Genomic DNA, 16617 nt, shown 5'->3' with positions numbered 1-16617 from the left:
TAGGACAGCATTTATTGTCCATTCCTAATTGCCCAGAGGGCAGTTAAGAATCAACCGCATTGCTGTGGCTTTGGAGGCAGTTGGCAGTTTCTTAAGGACCTGATCGGCTTTTCTGACAATTTACAATGGATTCACGGTCACTAGACTTTTAATTCCAGACTTTTATTGAATTCAAATTTCACCATATGCTGTGGCAGGATTCCAGGTCCCCAGAACATTAGCTGGGTCTCTGGATTAATAGTCCACTAGGCTGTCAACTCCCCTTACTACAGTCATAGAGATGTACAGCATGGAAACTGACCCTTCGATGCATCATGTCCATGTCATACTAGATATCCTAAATTAATCTAGTCTTATTTGCCAACAGTTGGCCCATATCCCTCCAAACCCTTCCTATTCATATACCCCTCCGGATGCCTCTTAAATATTGCATTGTACCAGTCTCCACCACTTCCTCTGGAGGAAATTCCATACATGCACACCCTCTGCGTGAAAGAGTTGCCCCTTAGGTCCCTTTTAAATCTTTCCCCTCTCACCCTAAACCTATGCCTTCTAGCTTTGGACTTCCCTACCCCAGGGGAAAAAGACCTTGGCTATTCACCCTATCTATGCCCCTCAAGGTTTTATTAACTTCTGTAAGGTCACCCCTCAGCCTCTGATACTCCAGGAAAAATAGCCCCCAGCCTATTGAGCCTCTCCCTATAGCTGAAACCCTCCAACCTTTGGTACATCCTTAAATCTTTTCTGAACCCTTTCAAGTTTCACAAACTCTTTCCTATAGCAGGGAGACTAGAATTGAACACAGCATTCCAAATAAAAAAGTGGCCTAGCCAATGTCCTGTACAGCCACAACAAGCCCTCCCAACTCCTATACTCAATGCACTGACCAATAAAGACAAGCACACCAAACACCTTCTTCACTACCCTGTCTATGTGACTCCACTTTCAAGGAACTATGAACCTGCAATCCAAAGTCTCTATGCTCGGCAACACTCCCTGGGACCTCACCATTAAATGACGAAGTGCTGCTCTGATTTGCCTTACCAAAATGCAACAATCCTCACTCCTCAGCCCATCGGATCAAGGGCCCGTTGTACTCTGACGTAACCTTCTTTGCTGCCATCGTCATCGGCAAACTTACTAACCGTACCTCCTATGTTCACATCCAAATGATTTACATAAATGACAAAAAGCAGTCGACCCAGCACCGATTATTGTGGTACACTGCTGGTCTCAGGTCTCCAGTCCAAAACCAACCCTCCATCACTACTCTGTCTCCTACCTTTGAGCCAGTTATGTATCCAAATGGCTAGTTCAGATCATATTCCATATGATCTAACCTTGCTAACCAGTCTACCATGCAGAACCTTGTCAAACACCTTAATGAAGGTCATGTAGACAATGTGCACCATTCTGCCTACATTAATCCTTTTTGTCACTTCTTCAAAAAACTCAATCAAGTTAGTAAGACATGATTTCCCACACAAAGTCATGTTGATTATCCTTAATCAGTCCTTGCCTTTCCAAATAAATGTAAATCCTGTCCCTCAGAATACCCTCCAAAACTTACCCACCACTGATGGCTGTTGCTGGATCATAAGCAAACCAGTTAAATTGGCAAAGGCAGCCCGAGGACCTGATATCTACTAGAGGGATCAAACATACAAATTCCATCCAGCCTGTCCCACTCACTCCACCAGAAAGTCATATTATCCTGTGGGGAACACGAGAAACACAGATAAAAATCTGTGCCACGCAAACAACTTGAACATTTCTGACTGGTGAATTACTCAGTGAATCGTAGAATCCCTACAGTATGAAAGCAGGCCATTTGGCCCGAGTCACACCACCCCTTCAAAAAGCATCCAACCCACATCCATCCCCCTACTCTATGCCTGTAATACTGCATTCCCCATGGCTAATCCACTCAACCTACACATCCCTAGACACTATGGGGCAATTTAGCATGGCCAATCCACTGAACATGCACATCTTTGGACTGTGGGAGGAGATCCACACAGACGGTGTTTGCCAAGGGTGGAATCGAACCAGAGTTTCCTGGCGCTGTGAGGCAGCAGTGCTAACCATGAGGCACCGTGCTGCCCTTATGTCATCAGACAACCCCTGGATTAATAGCACACAGTATATTTTGTATGCATTGATCACCATTATAGTCAGACATTTCCAACTAGCAGGTGCGCAGGTGTGGAGGTCAGCTGAGATCGGAATTGTGCTCGTGTATGAAATCCATCTGATGAATCAATCATGTCTTAGCTCACTGGAAAAGAATAGACTTTTAGACTTAGTATGTCTGAAAATGTGCTGAGAAACTGGCAAGTCAGCATGAAGAGAATCACTAAAGGGAGCAAGGTGAAGAGACAACTACATACAATAATCCCGAGAAGGGAAAGTGGGAGAACTGGTGCCAATGTACCGATGAGTGAACTTGCTGTATGACAAACATTTTCTTCTACCTTCCATTTCAAAAAAGGCATTAACCCATAGGCAGGCCAAAGGAATCTTATACAAGACTGCGGGCATGTTTGTTCATTAAAGGCACACAGTGATTCAACCTATATCAGCCTTTGCCTTTCCTGTAACTTTCCTGAGTAACAAAACGTGTGTACTGGGATTTTATTTCCTTGCAACAGATGAGGCAAACTCCATCTTCACAGCTTATTAAAGCACACATACGTAGTTAAAGATTGTAAGTACGCATTTTGCTTGGGGTGTCAACGCTGAGTGCAATGCTGTTGCCAGTTCCGTGATATCCAATAAAAAATTAAAATAGGTCACTAACCTAGTGTTTTAAAGAAAAAAAGTCCACGTTAATGCACCATGATCTTAATGTGGATTTTTAACATGTCAAAAACAGATCTAACACTTATAATATAGCAACCCATTACAACTGCTCCAGAGTGACAGAGTCAGAGCACTGACAGTCTGATCTCAGATCTACATTGTTGGTGTCAGCCTGACTCAGTTGGTAGAACCTTGGCCTCAGAGGAAGGTTTATACTTGTTCTGTATTATAACCTAGCCTGACCTTTCAGCACATTATGGAAAGTCTATTTCTTTAAATAAGACAGTTAACAGAGGCCAATCCAGCCTGTTTAGGTGGACAAGGGTAGGAATTCACCAAAACAAAAATCACGTGCTACCATCTCATGATACAACAGCATATAGTGGCTGACTAACCACATTAATGAGTTGACAACAGGCACAAAAATAACACCAAGATGTTTGGGAATCAAACGCCCTAAGCGGGTGACACACAAAAGGTTACGTAACTAATTAATTAATCAATCAATATCAGAAGAAAAGTATTAGACTGAATCAACACTAGCTGCTTCCACGGTCTCCATGGACAGCCTGATCCACAGACTGACCACCCACTCACTCATTAAAACACGATGGTCACTTTTACCTCTGTGCAAATGAGTGGGTTTTCAATAAGTTAAACAAAATCTCACTCGATACTCCTTCTAAAGATTAGTATAGTTTTTATTCTCAATTCCAGTGCAGTTTGAATCCTCGCTTTCTACTGTTCCAGACACAGCTTGTCATAGAACTACGTTATTGCATCCACTATTCCTGAAAACGGCAATCATTTCACCCCAAAATATCTTTTTACAGTGAGAACACACAAATTACATAATCCAGCTGTATCCAGTTCTTGCCGCCCAGTTATAGGAAGGATATTAAGCTGGAAAGGGTTCAGAAGACATTTACCAAGATGTTGCCGGATATGGAAGGTTGGAGTTATCAAGAAAGGTTGGAGAGGCTGGGAGATTTTTCACCGGAGTGTTGGAGGTTGACAGGTGACCTGAAAGAAGTTTATAAAATAATGGAGGGGTATAGATAGGGAAAAGACAACTACCATCAACTCTAAGATGGGGAATTTCAAGACTAGGGGGCACATTTTTAAGTTGAGAGGAGAGAGATTTAAAAAAAAAGACATAGGAGGTAAATTTGTTTTTTAAAATACAGAGGGTGGTTCGCATGTGGAATGAATTTTGTGAGGAAGTGGTGGATGCAGGTACAACTGCAATGTTTAAAAAGACATTTAAATAAGTACATGAATAGGAAAGGTTTGGGTGAATATGGAGGTGGGACTAGCTTAGTTTGGGATGTGGTTCAGCATGGACTGATTGGGCCGAAGGGTCTGTTTCTGTGCTGTATGACTGACTGTATAACACAACCCAAGATTCTGGATACGGTTGCTGAGCAAGTGGCTAGTTCCCACTGTGTCCTGACAAGCGTTCCTGTTTTCAATAAGTGCCATTTGTTGTTTTTTGGGATTTTTTGTACAGATTTATCATGTCACGAAGGATGCATTTTTATTAACTGGATACCAAAACATTATGGGATTTAAATAAATGCAAAGGCATTACCAAAAACTTCATCTATACTTGGGGTGATAAACAAGGGTAAGAAACAACTTGAAACGAAATGAGATACACAACCCAGAGAAAGTATTAGAGTAAAGTTTAATGGTCAACATATTTGTAAAGTAACATCATACAATAATTAAAAACAGTCAAACGTAATCTTAAGCAGTTATTCAGAAATTGACCAGTTGTTGAGGCTGGCAAGGTGACATTTGTGTCCCTTGCTGAAAGCTTGGGGCAAATAGAGACCATCACTGTGTAATGTAAATCCAGTCCACACAAGGAAGCCACTGCTGGATAGCAGATAACTTTACGAAGGCAGGTGAGCTGGATGTGCACCATAGTACTAGAAGCTCCTATTGTCAGGTTAAAAATAAGGCAATTGTCATGGAAATTCTCTTAAACCATGCAAGTTATCCAAAGCAGACCGAATGGTAAAACTGTTTGTAGCAACTTCCCCCAACCCAAAACTGAATGACACTGGAGACACAAGTCTTCATCAGCAACACAAGTCATGCAAAATGGAAGAGGTCAGAAACGTAAACACTCCAGGAAGAACTGCTCCAATTGCATTTTTAAATTGATGCAATTTAAGGAGGAACTTTAGAATAAAGTTGTTGCCTTCAGGAATGGCCAGTGGTGAGGCAAGACAAGTTCCAAGCATTACAACTTTCTTTTTGGGAGAGAGCAGCATCAGGGGATTTAAATGTATTCACATTGATAGAAGGGTTGTATAAACCAAACTGATAGACTTGCACTCAAAAAGTAGGGAACGTGACAGATGACTGTATATTTCAGTATTTATCACATGGGGCATTAACATGAGGCAGTAACACTAAGTGACTAATTGCCCATTTTGACAAGAAGCCAGCTTTAGGGAGTTCACCCCAAGTTCTGACACAGAAATTAGCCTTAAAATACAAAGCACGCCCTGTGGCAGGAGCACATCTCCTCCACCGCAGTTTAACAGAACAAATGTCAGTCACAAGGTTTTGTTGAAATGGGCATATCTTTAAAAACAAAGAAACTGGGTGACTCACTTCATATTGCAGACAGAAAGATCCTAGCGACCTGTAGCAGCCAAGTACTTACCACAGCCAGTGCTCTCCCCACAATGAAAGCTTCCTGCTGGAACAATTGAGTCTGTACAGTTACATGTTCTGGCATGCACTTCGCACACTCTCCTGCTGCTTCTGTTGGGCAGGAGCACTGCAGGTACTGGCCAGTAAAGCTAAAGGGCTCCTCCGGCAAATATGAGTTCCAGGGCGGCTTGAATGTCCCCTCCGGTGGCCTGCAGAGCCCGCAGACTCAGCTCGCTGTCTTGGATCCCCATGTCCCTGAGCTGCTGGAGCTGTGGCTGCCACTGACTCTGAAGGAGACATAAGGTCTACAGGGTCAAATTTTATTCCTTCCTCCAGGTAAAGCTTAACCATATATCAAAACAGAGCAGAAGAACTCCATTTGACTAAACTGAGAGAGAATAAAGGAAATTCAAGACACCTTCCACCCACAACAATCCCAGAGTAGTCCACTGATAGATCCTACAGTAGTTGTGAGGCCACTTCCGAGGGCAGTTCAGTGTGGAGTCAGAGACCAGATTGAATAAAAGGTGGCAGGTTTCCTTCTCTAAAAGGACAGCAATGCACCAGTTGTGTTTTCCACCAATTTCATAATTTCTATTACTGAAGGTTTTATAACACTTTCACCAACCACGCAGATAGGCACACACCTTCCCACAGGGCACAGGTGCAAATGCACACACCCACACAGCCCAATGACAAGCACATAATCTCAACTACACCCACACCTGACCCCATCACCTTACACCTGCATCCTTAAACGCAGAATTTGCAAGCGGATCAAATACAGGAACAGCTGGAGTCATGTGGACTAAGACTCCTAATTGAATCTGACATGGAAAAGTTAGCCAATGATACCCAGGTCAAATGCAGCACCCCAAATAAGATTAGCTCAGTTGGCTTTGTATCGAGGAGTGGACGAAACTTGATCAAAAGGCACCAACCTGAAGTGCTGAGATGTTCGAAGCTTGCAGAGCTTGCTGCAGTGCCTGGCTGAATATATCGTGGCTGATGGGGGTGGCCGATGGCACCGAGTTCATCACTGGAGACAGACCTGACGCTGTGCCCTGTGAGGACAGAGAAAAAGAAGTCGAGACTGGTATAAATGAGGAGCTGATGCACTCGGGGAAAGTAAATGCACCATTGAGTGAGGTTGGCTCACCTGTGTTCCTGTGGTCGGAGTGGCAGCACTACTTTCTGGGGTACTGGCCAATGCCAGCGCAGTCGCCAACTCACTCTGTGTGATAGGTCGAGGTCCAACTGAGCCACTGTAGCCCAATGTGGCTGGACGGGAGCTAGAGGGGTTGCTGGAGGAAGCAGTGGCCCGGGCCTGTGAAGACAACAGGAAGGTATTAATTGAAATTGGACATAAAGATATTTTGTCAAAGCTTTCCATCTTGTACTCATCAGGATCTCTCAAGAATATCAATTCAAGGGGAAGACCAACATAAACACTGCATGAGAGGAGAGCACTGAGTGGCAAAGGTGTATCCATGGAAAATGCATCTATTAATGCTGATCGACAATTAATAGCCTGTTAAGAGAGTCCACTTGCCAACTAATCAGCATTCCTCATGCTGGATAAATGCTGGTTTTCCTTTTAAATTGATATTCTTTAAAATATCCTGATCAGAACAGAATGAAAAGCTTCAACAAAAATGTATTTTTTTCAGCAATGCTCAAATTCCGTACCAGCAAATATGACTATAAAAGAATATTAACTATTGATGGTAGGAACATTCAACATGCCAAGTGTCAGTTGCAGGACAGTGAGGTTATACAGCCCTCTGTATTACCATTTATGATTATTAGATCTTTAGTCCATAGCTGCACTTGGAGATACTTTTTAGTCAAAAAAAAAACCGCTTCCATTTTGCATTAGTGGTATTAAAATCAATTGTTGACTAAATATAATCAACTAAGACACACTTAGAATTGCACAAAACCACCCCCTCTCAAAAAAAGTGACACACACTGAAGAAAACTGGTTTCCTTTTGACCACATTAGTAAACTCAGTGTATACCGGCAACCTAGTGCTAAATATCATGATGATATTTAACTTGGTGTACTTGCATCAATTTAGGTACACAATAAAACACTTTTCACAAACAGAAGCACACTCTCTAGCTAGCTGGAACTTTGGGGTTTACCTGATGAAACTCATCTTCATCGTCAGAAAGCCCGTCAAAGAGGAATCCACCTGGAACATGAAGCAAAAAGAAATTGTGGCTTTTATCAATGTGAATATCACAACACTCCCCTCCTCCATGATCACTTAAAGCAGAAAGCAAAAGACATGGCAGAAATCATGAGTGAATCAATTATCATTTCAGATACAGCCAGCATACCAACTTGGAGACTGCAAGAACCGTATATGCTGGAGTCACAGTCAACATGGCGTGGAGCTGGAGGAACACAGCAGGTCAGGCAGAGGAGTAGGAAAATTCAACAATTTTAATATTCCACCTTGGGAGCCGACAACCCGATGGCCCGAATTCATAGAATTCGCTGTTTTAAGATCTCCCACATCCAGCCTCATCCCACGTCCAAACCTCCCTCTGATGCCCACCTCCTTGACATGACACAACCTGCCCATCTTCTTCCCCACCTATCCACCCCATCCTTCCCACTAATCAATCCCTACTATCCCTACCAGCATCAACTTATCACCATCCCAACTACCTTCTTGACCTGACACAACCTGTTTATCTTTCCCACTTTTCCACTCCACCCTTCCCACTGACTATTCCCCACCACCATCCCACCTACCTTTAATTAGTCAGTGTCCTAAAGGTAAAAGGCATTCCATTTATAATTGAACTTGGCAGAGGTTTGGGAAGAGGGATTTCTGAAAGTGAACATGGGGAAACATGAGGGATAGGAACAGAAGTTGAAGACTTGGTGTTATTATTAAGGTGACCAAAGCTTTGGGCAATGAGTTAGGTTTAGGGGAATATCTTGAAGTTGAAGACCCATCTCAATGTGTCAACCAATTTTCCTACTTTCCGTTTCTCTACAAAATCTAGCAGTGTAATTTCTAGCATTTCCTGCCTTCCATTATTTCCCCCTTCACTACAAATCTCCCACCATCCACCCCTCCTTAAGTGAAAAAGGCGTGAAACAGGGAATAAAAACTAGAGCCTGCCAACGGGTTAATGTTTTAGTTGCAGTTCTTTACTGGAATGCCTGGTCCTGCCAGTCTGAAGGATGGCATTGAAAATAATAGCCTAGTTTTTTTTTCTGTACGTGCACGCTTTGGAATTCCTATTCATCTCTCCTAAACATCTCTCCTTCTTCAAAATACTCCTTAAATCTAACTTATTGCTCAAAGCTTTGGTCACCTGTAATAATAACACCAATTCTTTTGTCTGATAATACTCTTGTGAGTTGCCTTGGGACACTTTAATACATTACAGGAGTTATATAAATGAAAGGTCTTGGTGTTGAGGAAAGTCTTACCTGGAACCTCACTGTAAGAGCTGGATGGAATACTCCTCGAGTTACTAGCAGCAGCTGGCGAAGGGGCCTCTCCAGTTACAGAGTGTAGGACCAACACCATCGCATTAACTAATGCAGGATGTGAAGAAATCAACCTGCAGAGGGAATAACATACATTAAAGTCCAACACTTCAACATCAGCATACAGCAGATTAGCAAAGGAGCTCATAAACTGCTTAATGTAAGTGAATTTTTCATGGCAAGGACTCTCAACCCAGAGGCACATAATAAGAAGAGTACGATTCATCTTGAAACGGTTAATATTGAGGAGTATGATAAGCACTAGATTTTCCTTACTCCTCTTCTTGAATAACGGTACCATTAGCTGCCCTCCAATCTTCTGGCATCTCTTTGGTGGCCAGAGAGGATGCGAAAATTAAAAACAGAGCCCTTACAATCTCCATTATTGCATCCCAGGATACACATTTATATCTCACACATATTTTGTAATGCACGACATTATATATACATATCCTAATCACTATCCTAATAGTCAGGCTACATTTTTCTTAGTGGAAAGCAAGAGGCAAGCAAATTCAGACCCAGATATCATACCCATACAAATCCCAATGGTCACTCAGCAAGTTCCCAATGAAAAGCAGCCAGTAACACAACTTGCCCACCTGTATGCAATTGCTGCATCACTCTACTCAGGCAGTGAGCTAACAGAGGGGCAAAATGGACCTTCATTAGCACCATTCAAATGCCTGTCCAGAAGCCAATAGTTAAGAATAAGCTGCAGACCCGAGACCCTTGGAATGGAAGTTCCATAGCAAAGACTGTTTCCAACATGATTGCTACGTCTGACATTTATGCAGTCAGCACTTACGTGTCCAATAGGTTTGGGTCAGTGAAGAGCACAAACAAATCTTTGTCCTGCAAAACACCTAGAAAATAAAATTAAAAAAAAAAATAAAGGTTTGAATAAATTCTGTTTATGCACATCAAAAATGTAAGCATGTCTGGATTGAGAGGTTTAAATCCCATTAAACAAGTGCGCAATCTCTGCTCGCATGCTAATACAGTAGTGAAGGAATGATGTGCCCCAGCAAAGATACCTGTTGAATGTGACACCAAATTTATGCCCATTTCCCTATTCAGCCAAAACTTAATAACCCAATTCCACCACAAAATAAAAGGCAGGAAGATTTTCTGGCCAACATTCCTTTATCAGCCAAAGATACTGTTTATCTGGTAATTTATCAGAAGACTGGGTTTGGGATCTTGCTGGATGCAAAAAGTTGCTACATCTGACAATGCAACGACTTTTCAATTGAAAAATGTAATTAGAATGTGAAGGCACCAATATAATTGCTAGTCGTTGCTTAGCTACAAGTAGGTTCTTCATTGGTTAAAGTTACCATGAAGGTCCAGACTTATCAACCTCTTGCCTCCCCGGTGGTATAGTGACCCTCTGTGTAAATCATCACTGGTCATCTCTCTCTCTAGTGAGAGCAGCCCCATGGTCCTCTAGGACTATAGAGACTTTACCTTTTTGTTTCACAAGTACATTCCACAAATGAACAAATCTTGTAGAAATGAAATCATAGTTATTGATAGCTATGGAATTTACCTGAAGTTCTTTGAGACGAATGCACAGTATCGTCTTATTGTTTTATGACACATTAATGCAGCTCTTGTTAGAAGCATTTCCTTTCTTTTGCCATCTGGCTTGTGCAGTCTGTTTATGTGTTGTACACAGACCCAAGCAATCCTACAAACAATAGATCAGGTCTAAGCTCTCAGATCTAACAGGACCATATCGTGAATGATGGTGGTCAATTAAACAACTCACTGAAGGAGACGGCTCTACAAATATCACCATCTTCAATGATGGGCAACTCCGTACATCAGTACAAAAGATATGCCTGATGTATTCGTTAGCATCTTCAGCCAGAAATGCCAAGTTGATGATCCATCTCTGCCTCCTTCCGAGGTCCCCACATCATACATGCCAGTCTTCAGCCAATTTGATTAACACCACATGATATCAGGAAATCGCTGAAGGTACTAGACTTTGCAAAGGGTATGGGTCCTGACAACATTCCGGCAATAGTACTGAAGACTTGTGCACCAGGACTTGCCACGTCCAAAGACAGACTGTTTCAGTACAACTACAACAACTGTCCCCTCCAAGCCACACTCCAGACTTGGAACTCTATCCTCATTGCTTCACTGCTACTGGATCAACATTCTGGATTTCCTTCTCCTGTAGCTCTGTGGGTGCTCCGGCATCAGAGACAGCAGTGGCTCAAGAATACAACTCACCACCTTCTCAAGGGTATTTAGGGATGGGTAGCCAGTATTGATGCTAGAGAACAGAAGTTGGTTCGACCACATTGTAATTGACAATTCACAATCATAGACTTACGCAGTGCCTTCCACGACCTCAGGACATTACAAAGCAGCAGGAAACCTGTGAAGGCTCACACTATCAAAATCATGACCAGATTAATTATTTTTTGAGACATTGTTTGAGGAAATATATTGGTCAGGGCATTAGGGAGAACCTTCCCATTTTCAAAAGAACAGGTACAGTATCTTTTATATCTACTCAACTCAACAGATGGAGCCTTGGTTTAATGTCTTATTCAGACGATAGTGTACTGATACTTTGTACCTTGATACTGTACTGCACATGCTGGTCTAAGTTAGATGCTCAGTTCTCTCCTATGGGACTTAAAGCTAACATCTGATTCAGCAGCAAGAGCATTACCCAGTGAGCCAAGGCTGACACCGTAGGGATTCACAAACAGATAAAGTATCAAGAGACTTACTGACAAGCGGTTTTCCAACAAGTCTGCCTCTTCAAGAAAGAGCAAGAGTTCATTAAGAACAATGACTAATGTGTTTATTTACAAAAATATTTGAAAAATGAAATGCTCACATGTAAAATAGGTTGCTGAACACATGAAATGTATTCACTGTTGTAGGAAACAAGTACTTCGAGAGGTGAACAGTTTTAAGATGCTCTGAAGTTCTGAGCGGCAGTTCTACACAAGTTCGTGTTTGTGGGATCATTATGAACCACGCTGTCCATCTGTGACTCGTCATAGTATATTTTAAAACTAGTTCTTGGAATATTCATGACAAAGACACATTTAAAATAGATGCAAGATATTCATAGAATCCCTACAGTGTGGAAACAGGCCCTTCAGCCCAACAAGTCCACACCGACCCTTACAGCATCCCATCCAGACCCACCCCCCTATAACCCACCTAAGCTACACATCCCTGAACTCTACGGGCAACTTAGCATGGCCAATCCACCTAACCTGCACATCTTTGGACTGTGGGAGGAAACCGGAGCACCGGGAGAAAACCCACGCAGACAAGGGGAGAATGTGCAAACTTCACACAGTCGCCCGAGGGTGGAATTGAACCCGGGTCCCTGGCGCTGAGAGACAGCAGTGCTAACCACTGAGCCACCGTGCCTTCCCATTTACTGCCAACCTCTCTTGTTCTAAGGTGATGGTGAGCCTTTTCCTCAAAATGCTACAATCATTGTGGTGATGGCATTTCCACAATGAGCGGTAGAGAATTCAAGCAGAAGTAGGCCACTCAGCCAGAGTCTGATTCGCCCTTCAACAAGATTATGGCTGATCCAATCGTGACATTACCTCCGTATTTCTGCCCCCTCATAACAATCAACTCCAACATCAAAGTTCTGTCCAACTTGATCTCGAATACATTCGATTATCAAACTTCACAGCTCTCTGGGGAAAGAGTATTCTAAAGAGCAATCAACTTCAGAGAAGAAATTTCTCTTCATCTCCATCTTAAATGGGAGATCCCTTATTTTGAAACTGTACCACTGGTCCTCGAGGGAAAACATTGTCTCAGCACCCAATATGCCAAGCTCTCCTCAATCTTCTGTGTGATAATAGATTCTCCTCTCATTCTCCTAAACTCCAAAGAGCATTACAGCTAACCTGCATGCCTTTTCCTGAAGGAACGCCAATGTGTGTCCAGGTCAGATGACCTCCTCGATGTGGAATAACTTAAGTCATGAGAATGCCACTTTACTGCGAGAAAGATAAATCTTTCAAACTCACCTAAAGCAATGGGGTCATTGCTGAGCCCGGGTGTGGCAACAATGATCTGGTCCAGTGACTCCTTGTTCGCCAACATCTTGAAAACCTGCAATTGATTTAATAAAGCAACTTGAGGTAGAACACAGCATAATGTCAGTAGAACATCATGGTCTTTCCAAACTGCCACAAGTTTTGATTGACTCTAGTTTTTAATGTAAACTTACAATTCTGGGCAGTAAACTGTGCAGATTGATAATATCTTTCTTCATTTGTTCTCAGGGTAGGGCAGGGGTGAGTGACGAAGGTCAGGTAGCACTTAATTTCTTTTTGCTGGAATGCAACGTCGCTGTGAACCATCCTTTTAAAGGACTTCACCAGATTTTAATTTCACGCACAGTTTATTTGTGAAGTATAGCAAGGACGTAATAACTGGTCAATGCTGCAAATTAGATCTAGGCTGCAGTTTGTACATTGAACTTGTTTTAATCTCACAACTGCTATGTTTCACTGTGTGGTATTTTTCAGACCCCCAGCTATTGGCTCACACAAGATATACATCAGTTGATAGTGTGGAAAATTACTAATAGCGTCAACAGACTGGACGCCAATATTGAGGGTAGATGGGGCTCCTTAGTCTTCTCAGCAACTCATCCAGGAGAATGACACTTAAAAATAGAATCTGCATCCTCACAGCTGTTACATTTGTGCAATACATTGCGCCAGTACAGTGTTAGCTGCCTTGGACAAAGGACAAAGAGTGAGATAGGTTTCACATAAACCCCACCCACTCTCTCCCACAAATTGCAATCCAGACTTGCACAAGTAAATGACTCATAAAACAAAGTAACTTTTAAACAATCTCCAGGCTAATGTTCTTATGACATTCTTCAGCTTGCAGTTGCATTCCTTTTGGCAAATAAGCAGGTTCTCTCTTTTTGTTTTGAAGTATAGATTTTCACTCAAAGTACAGGTGGGTTTTTTTTGGAGTACCATGTATGGCTTTCAACATCTTTCCGTCTCCTCTCCTTTCACGTATTCAGCAAAGCAAAGGGATTAACAACAGGTCCAAATGGAACAAAGACATGAATTTAACTTCAAAGGGCTATCCTACTTTCAATTCTTCAACCAATGGTGGCTATGGACCCCAAACTCGAATTCCCTTCTTCAACCTCTCCATTCTCCACTCCTCTTTGACATTCTCCTTCAAATTTACTTTGCACAACCTTTGTATCACCTAGTAACTGATATGACTGAACAACATATGTTGTTTGACAATGCTCCTGTGATGTATAAACACAAAGAGTTGACATTTTATTTCACTACTTTCATGGGATGTGCATGCTGCTGGCTAGGTCTCATTTATTGTTCGTCCCTAAATGCCAAAGAGGTGCCTTCTCAAAAGCAAACCACGTAGTGCAAAGACACGCACAGTGCTATTTGGGATGGAGTTCCATGAATGTAACCGAGCAACAGTGAAGTGCATTAGCAATAGTGAAGCTTCAGACTTTCACTGATTCAATGCACCTTCAAGAGTGACACTGAGCCACAGAGACCACAGGAAACCATTAGGGTCTGATCCCCAGTCTGTTCTATCCAGTTAATCTCAACTAGAGCACCTGCAACTGGCCAAGCACAAAAAGTGTGGCAGGAAAAATAAATAACCTGCTCATCATTATTCAGCGACTCTCCTTGGGAAGTTGGCATGTAAAGCCCAGGGTAGAACAAGGCTGGGCTCAACTGCAAAGCTACTGCAGTCAAATGCCCACATACCCAAGAGTCAGACAGTCAGAGGCAGCAATGTACCTCAGTCAGTACCAGCATCACAACAGGACTCATCATTTGGAGGGAGGGCAAGTGAGAAAGAATAACAGTTTGTAAAACAGGAGCAGATCAAAGGTCCAGAAAATTTCACTTACCGCCTCCCTGTAGGCAGGGCTGGCATGCAGTGCTGCCTGGAGAACACGGAATTCCCGGGCTGCGGCTGCCTGCTCCACAGGCTCTGGGAAGAAGGGACATGTCAGTGCACTCTGAAATACACAGGCCAAATGCACACTGCACCAACAATTACTTTTCCCACTGACTCCCATCACTTCTACCAATTTCACCCTCAGAACAAAGCCACGTATTCCTAGTTAAACAAGTGCCGGTGTCAGCCTTATCCTTTCAAACTAATAATCCACTTCTTCCTAAATGAGCCCAGGTCCCAGCCTCTGTGACCACTGCTGGCAGCTCATTCCATCCATATCATTAAACCCTCCCTTAAACTCAACCTTCACAAGCTGCGTCGACTTGGCAATCTTAAAAATATCATTAAAAGGTTTATTTTCTTTATTTGACTAAGTCATTTGGGACCATCTCCAATTTATATTTTCAAGGTTGAAGAGCTATTGGGAACTAAGTAAATTACTTGACAAACCCCCACACAGCTGGCTTGTTTGTTGGCACTAGTGTCACAAAATCTATTCTTGCATTATGAAGCTACTACAGGGCAGCATCCAACTGAAGCTTAGTGCTTTGGTGCAGAGATGTTCAAAGTGATAAAGAAGTCTGGACAGAACAGTAGGGAGAAACTGTTCCCACTGGTGGATGGATTGAGAAACAGAGGGTACAGATTTAAGATAACTGCCAAAAGCAGCAAGTCAGACACAAGGACAAACAATCTCACACAGCAAGTGGTGAGGAATACACTGCCTGAGTGTGGTGGAGGCAGAGCCAATCTAAGCATTCAAAAAGGGAATTAGACTGTTGGCTTAAGAAAAAAAGCCTACAGGATTACAGGGAAAAGGTGAGGGAGTGGCTAAAGTGAATCACTCCATCAGAGGACCTGCACAGATACAATGGGCTGAATGGCCCCTTTCTGTGATGTGTTTGATCACAGTGACCACATCGAGTATTTATACTCCACATCAATCCACGTCTGACCACCGAGTTGGCACAGACTTCGATCCAAACTGAAGTGTTTAATATCCACCTTATCCACAAACCCAACTACTCCCTTATCACTCCATCCAACTATCAGCCAAACTCATTCATGGCCACACTTCCACTTCAGCCTGACCAGAGTTCCCTCCCACCTGAAATATAATTATCTTAAATGCATCTATTTGCCATAACCACTCTGAGGTAGGAAGTTCACCACTGTGTTAAGAACTGTCCCTTCACTTCCCTGTTGGATTTATTACAGCAATGCTTTATAAATCACAATTTTCCAAACCAGGTTTCTGCTCTGGTTCTGGCCAGGACTTCTTCAGGACGTGGATTGTGGATCCAGCTTGAATCCCATAGAAATCCAGCGTCTGCTCATCCTTCAGTTTCCGTCCGCAATACACCAGCTCTGCAAACAATAAAAAACACCAAAAAAATCAACCAGCAAAGTAACAAACCATCGGTCTGCCTGACTTCGAACAAGGAATGCCATGAAGTCAGGAACAGGAACTCCAACGACTGCAGTACCAGCCGCTGGTTCAGAGCCAGTGCTCTGAATCAGGAGGCTGTGTGTTCAAGTCAGACAGCAAGGCCAAGAACATGCATTTACAAACTAACTTCAAATTCAGCACATCATCCAGGACACGTTGGAAGGGAGTCCATGGTGGGGGAGGGGAGTGTGGGGGAGGG

General features: G+C 42.8%; 1 protein-coding gene across 3 annotated transcripts in view; it reads right to left on the bottom strand.

Moving 5' to 3' along the window:
• Nucleotides 1–4472: 4472 nt before the first annotated feature.
• The window catches only part of LOC109932762 (ubiquitin-like protein 7), a 16322-nt gene continuing 4177 nt past the window's right edge, over nucleotides 4473–16617 (bottom strand). For 2 of the 3 annotated variants that reach the window (XM_048616992.1, XM_048616993.1), the window contains exons 3-11: nucleotides 16217–16336; nucleotides 14919–15001; nucleotides 13024–13108; nucleotides 9798–9855; nucleotides 8930–9063; nucleotides 7621–7670; nucleotides 6632–6799; nucleotides 6414–6536; nucleotides 4473–5759 (exon numbers count right to left, since the gene is read on the bottom strand). In XM_048616992.1, coding sequence (XP_048472949.1) covers nucleotides 5622–5759; nucleotides 6414–6536; nucleotides 6632–6799; nucleotides 7621–7670; nucleotides 8930–9063; nucleotides 9798–9855; nucleotides 13024–13108; nucleotides 14919–15001; nucleotides 16217–16336 — 959 coding nt within the window. In that variant the 3' untranslated portion in view covers nucleotides 4473–5621. The remainder of the gene's footprint in view (nucleotides 5760–6413; nucleotides 6537–6631; nucleotides 6800–7620; nucleotides 7671–8929; nucleotides 9064–9797; nucleotides 9856–13023; nucleotides 13109–14918; nucleotides 15002–16216; nucleotides 16337–16617) is intronic. The other variant, XR_007265633.1, reaches the window with a different exon arrangement.

The sequence above is a fragment of the Rhincodon typus genome, chromosome 36 (genome assembly GCF_021869965.1).
Source record: "Rhincodon typus isolate 14 chromosome 36, sRhiTyp1.1, whole genome shotgun sequence".
NCBI lineage: Eukaryota > Metazoa > Chordata > Chondrichthyes > Orectolobiformes > Rhincodontidae > Rhincodon > Rhincodon typus.
Note: the sequence above shows the minus strand (reverse complement) of the source record. Positions and strands in the feature narration are given on the sequence as shown.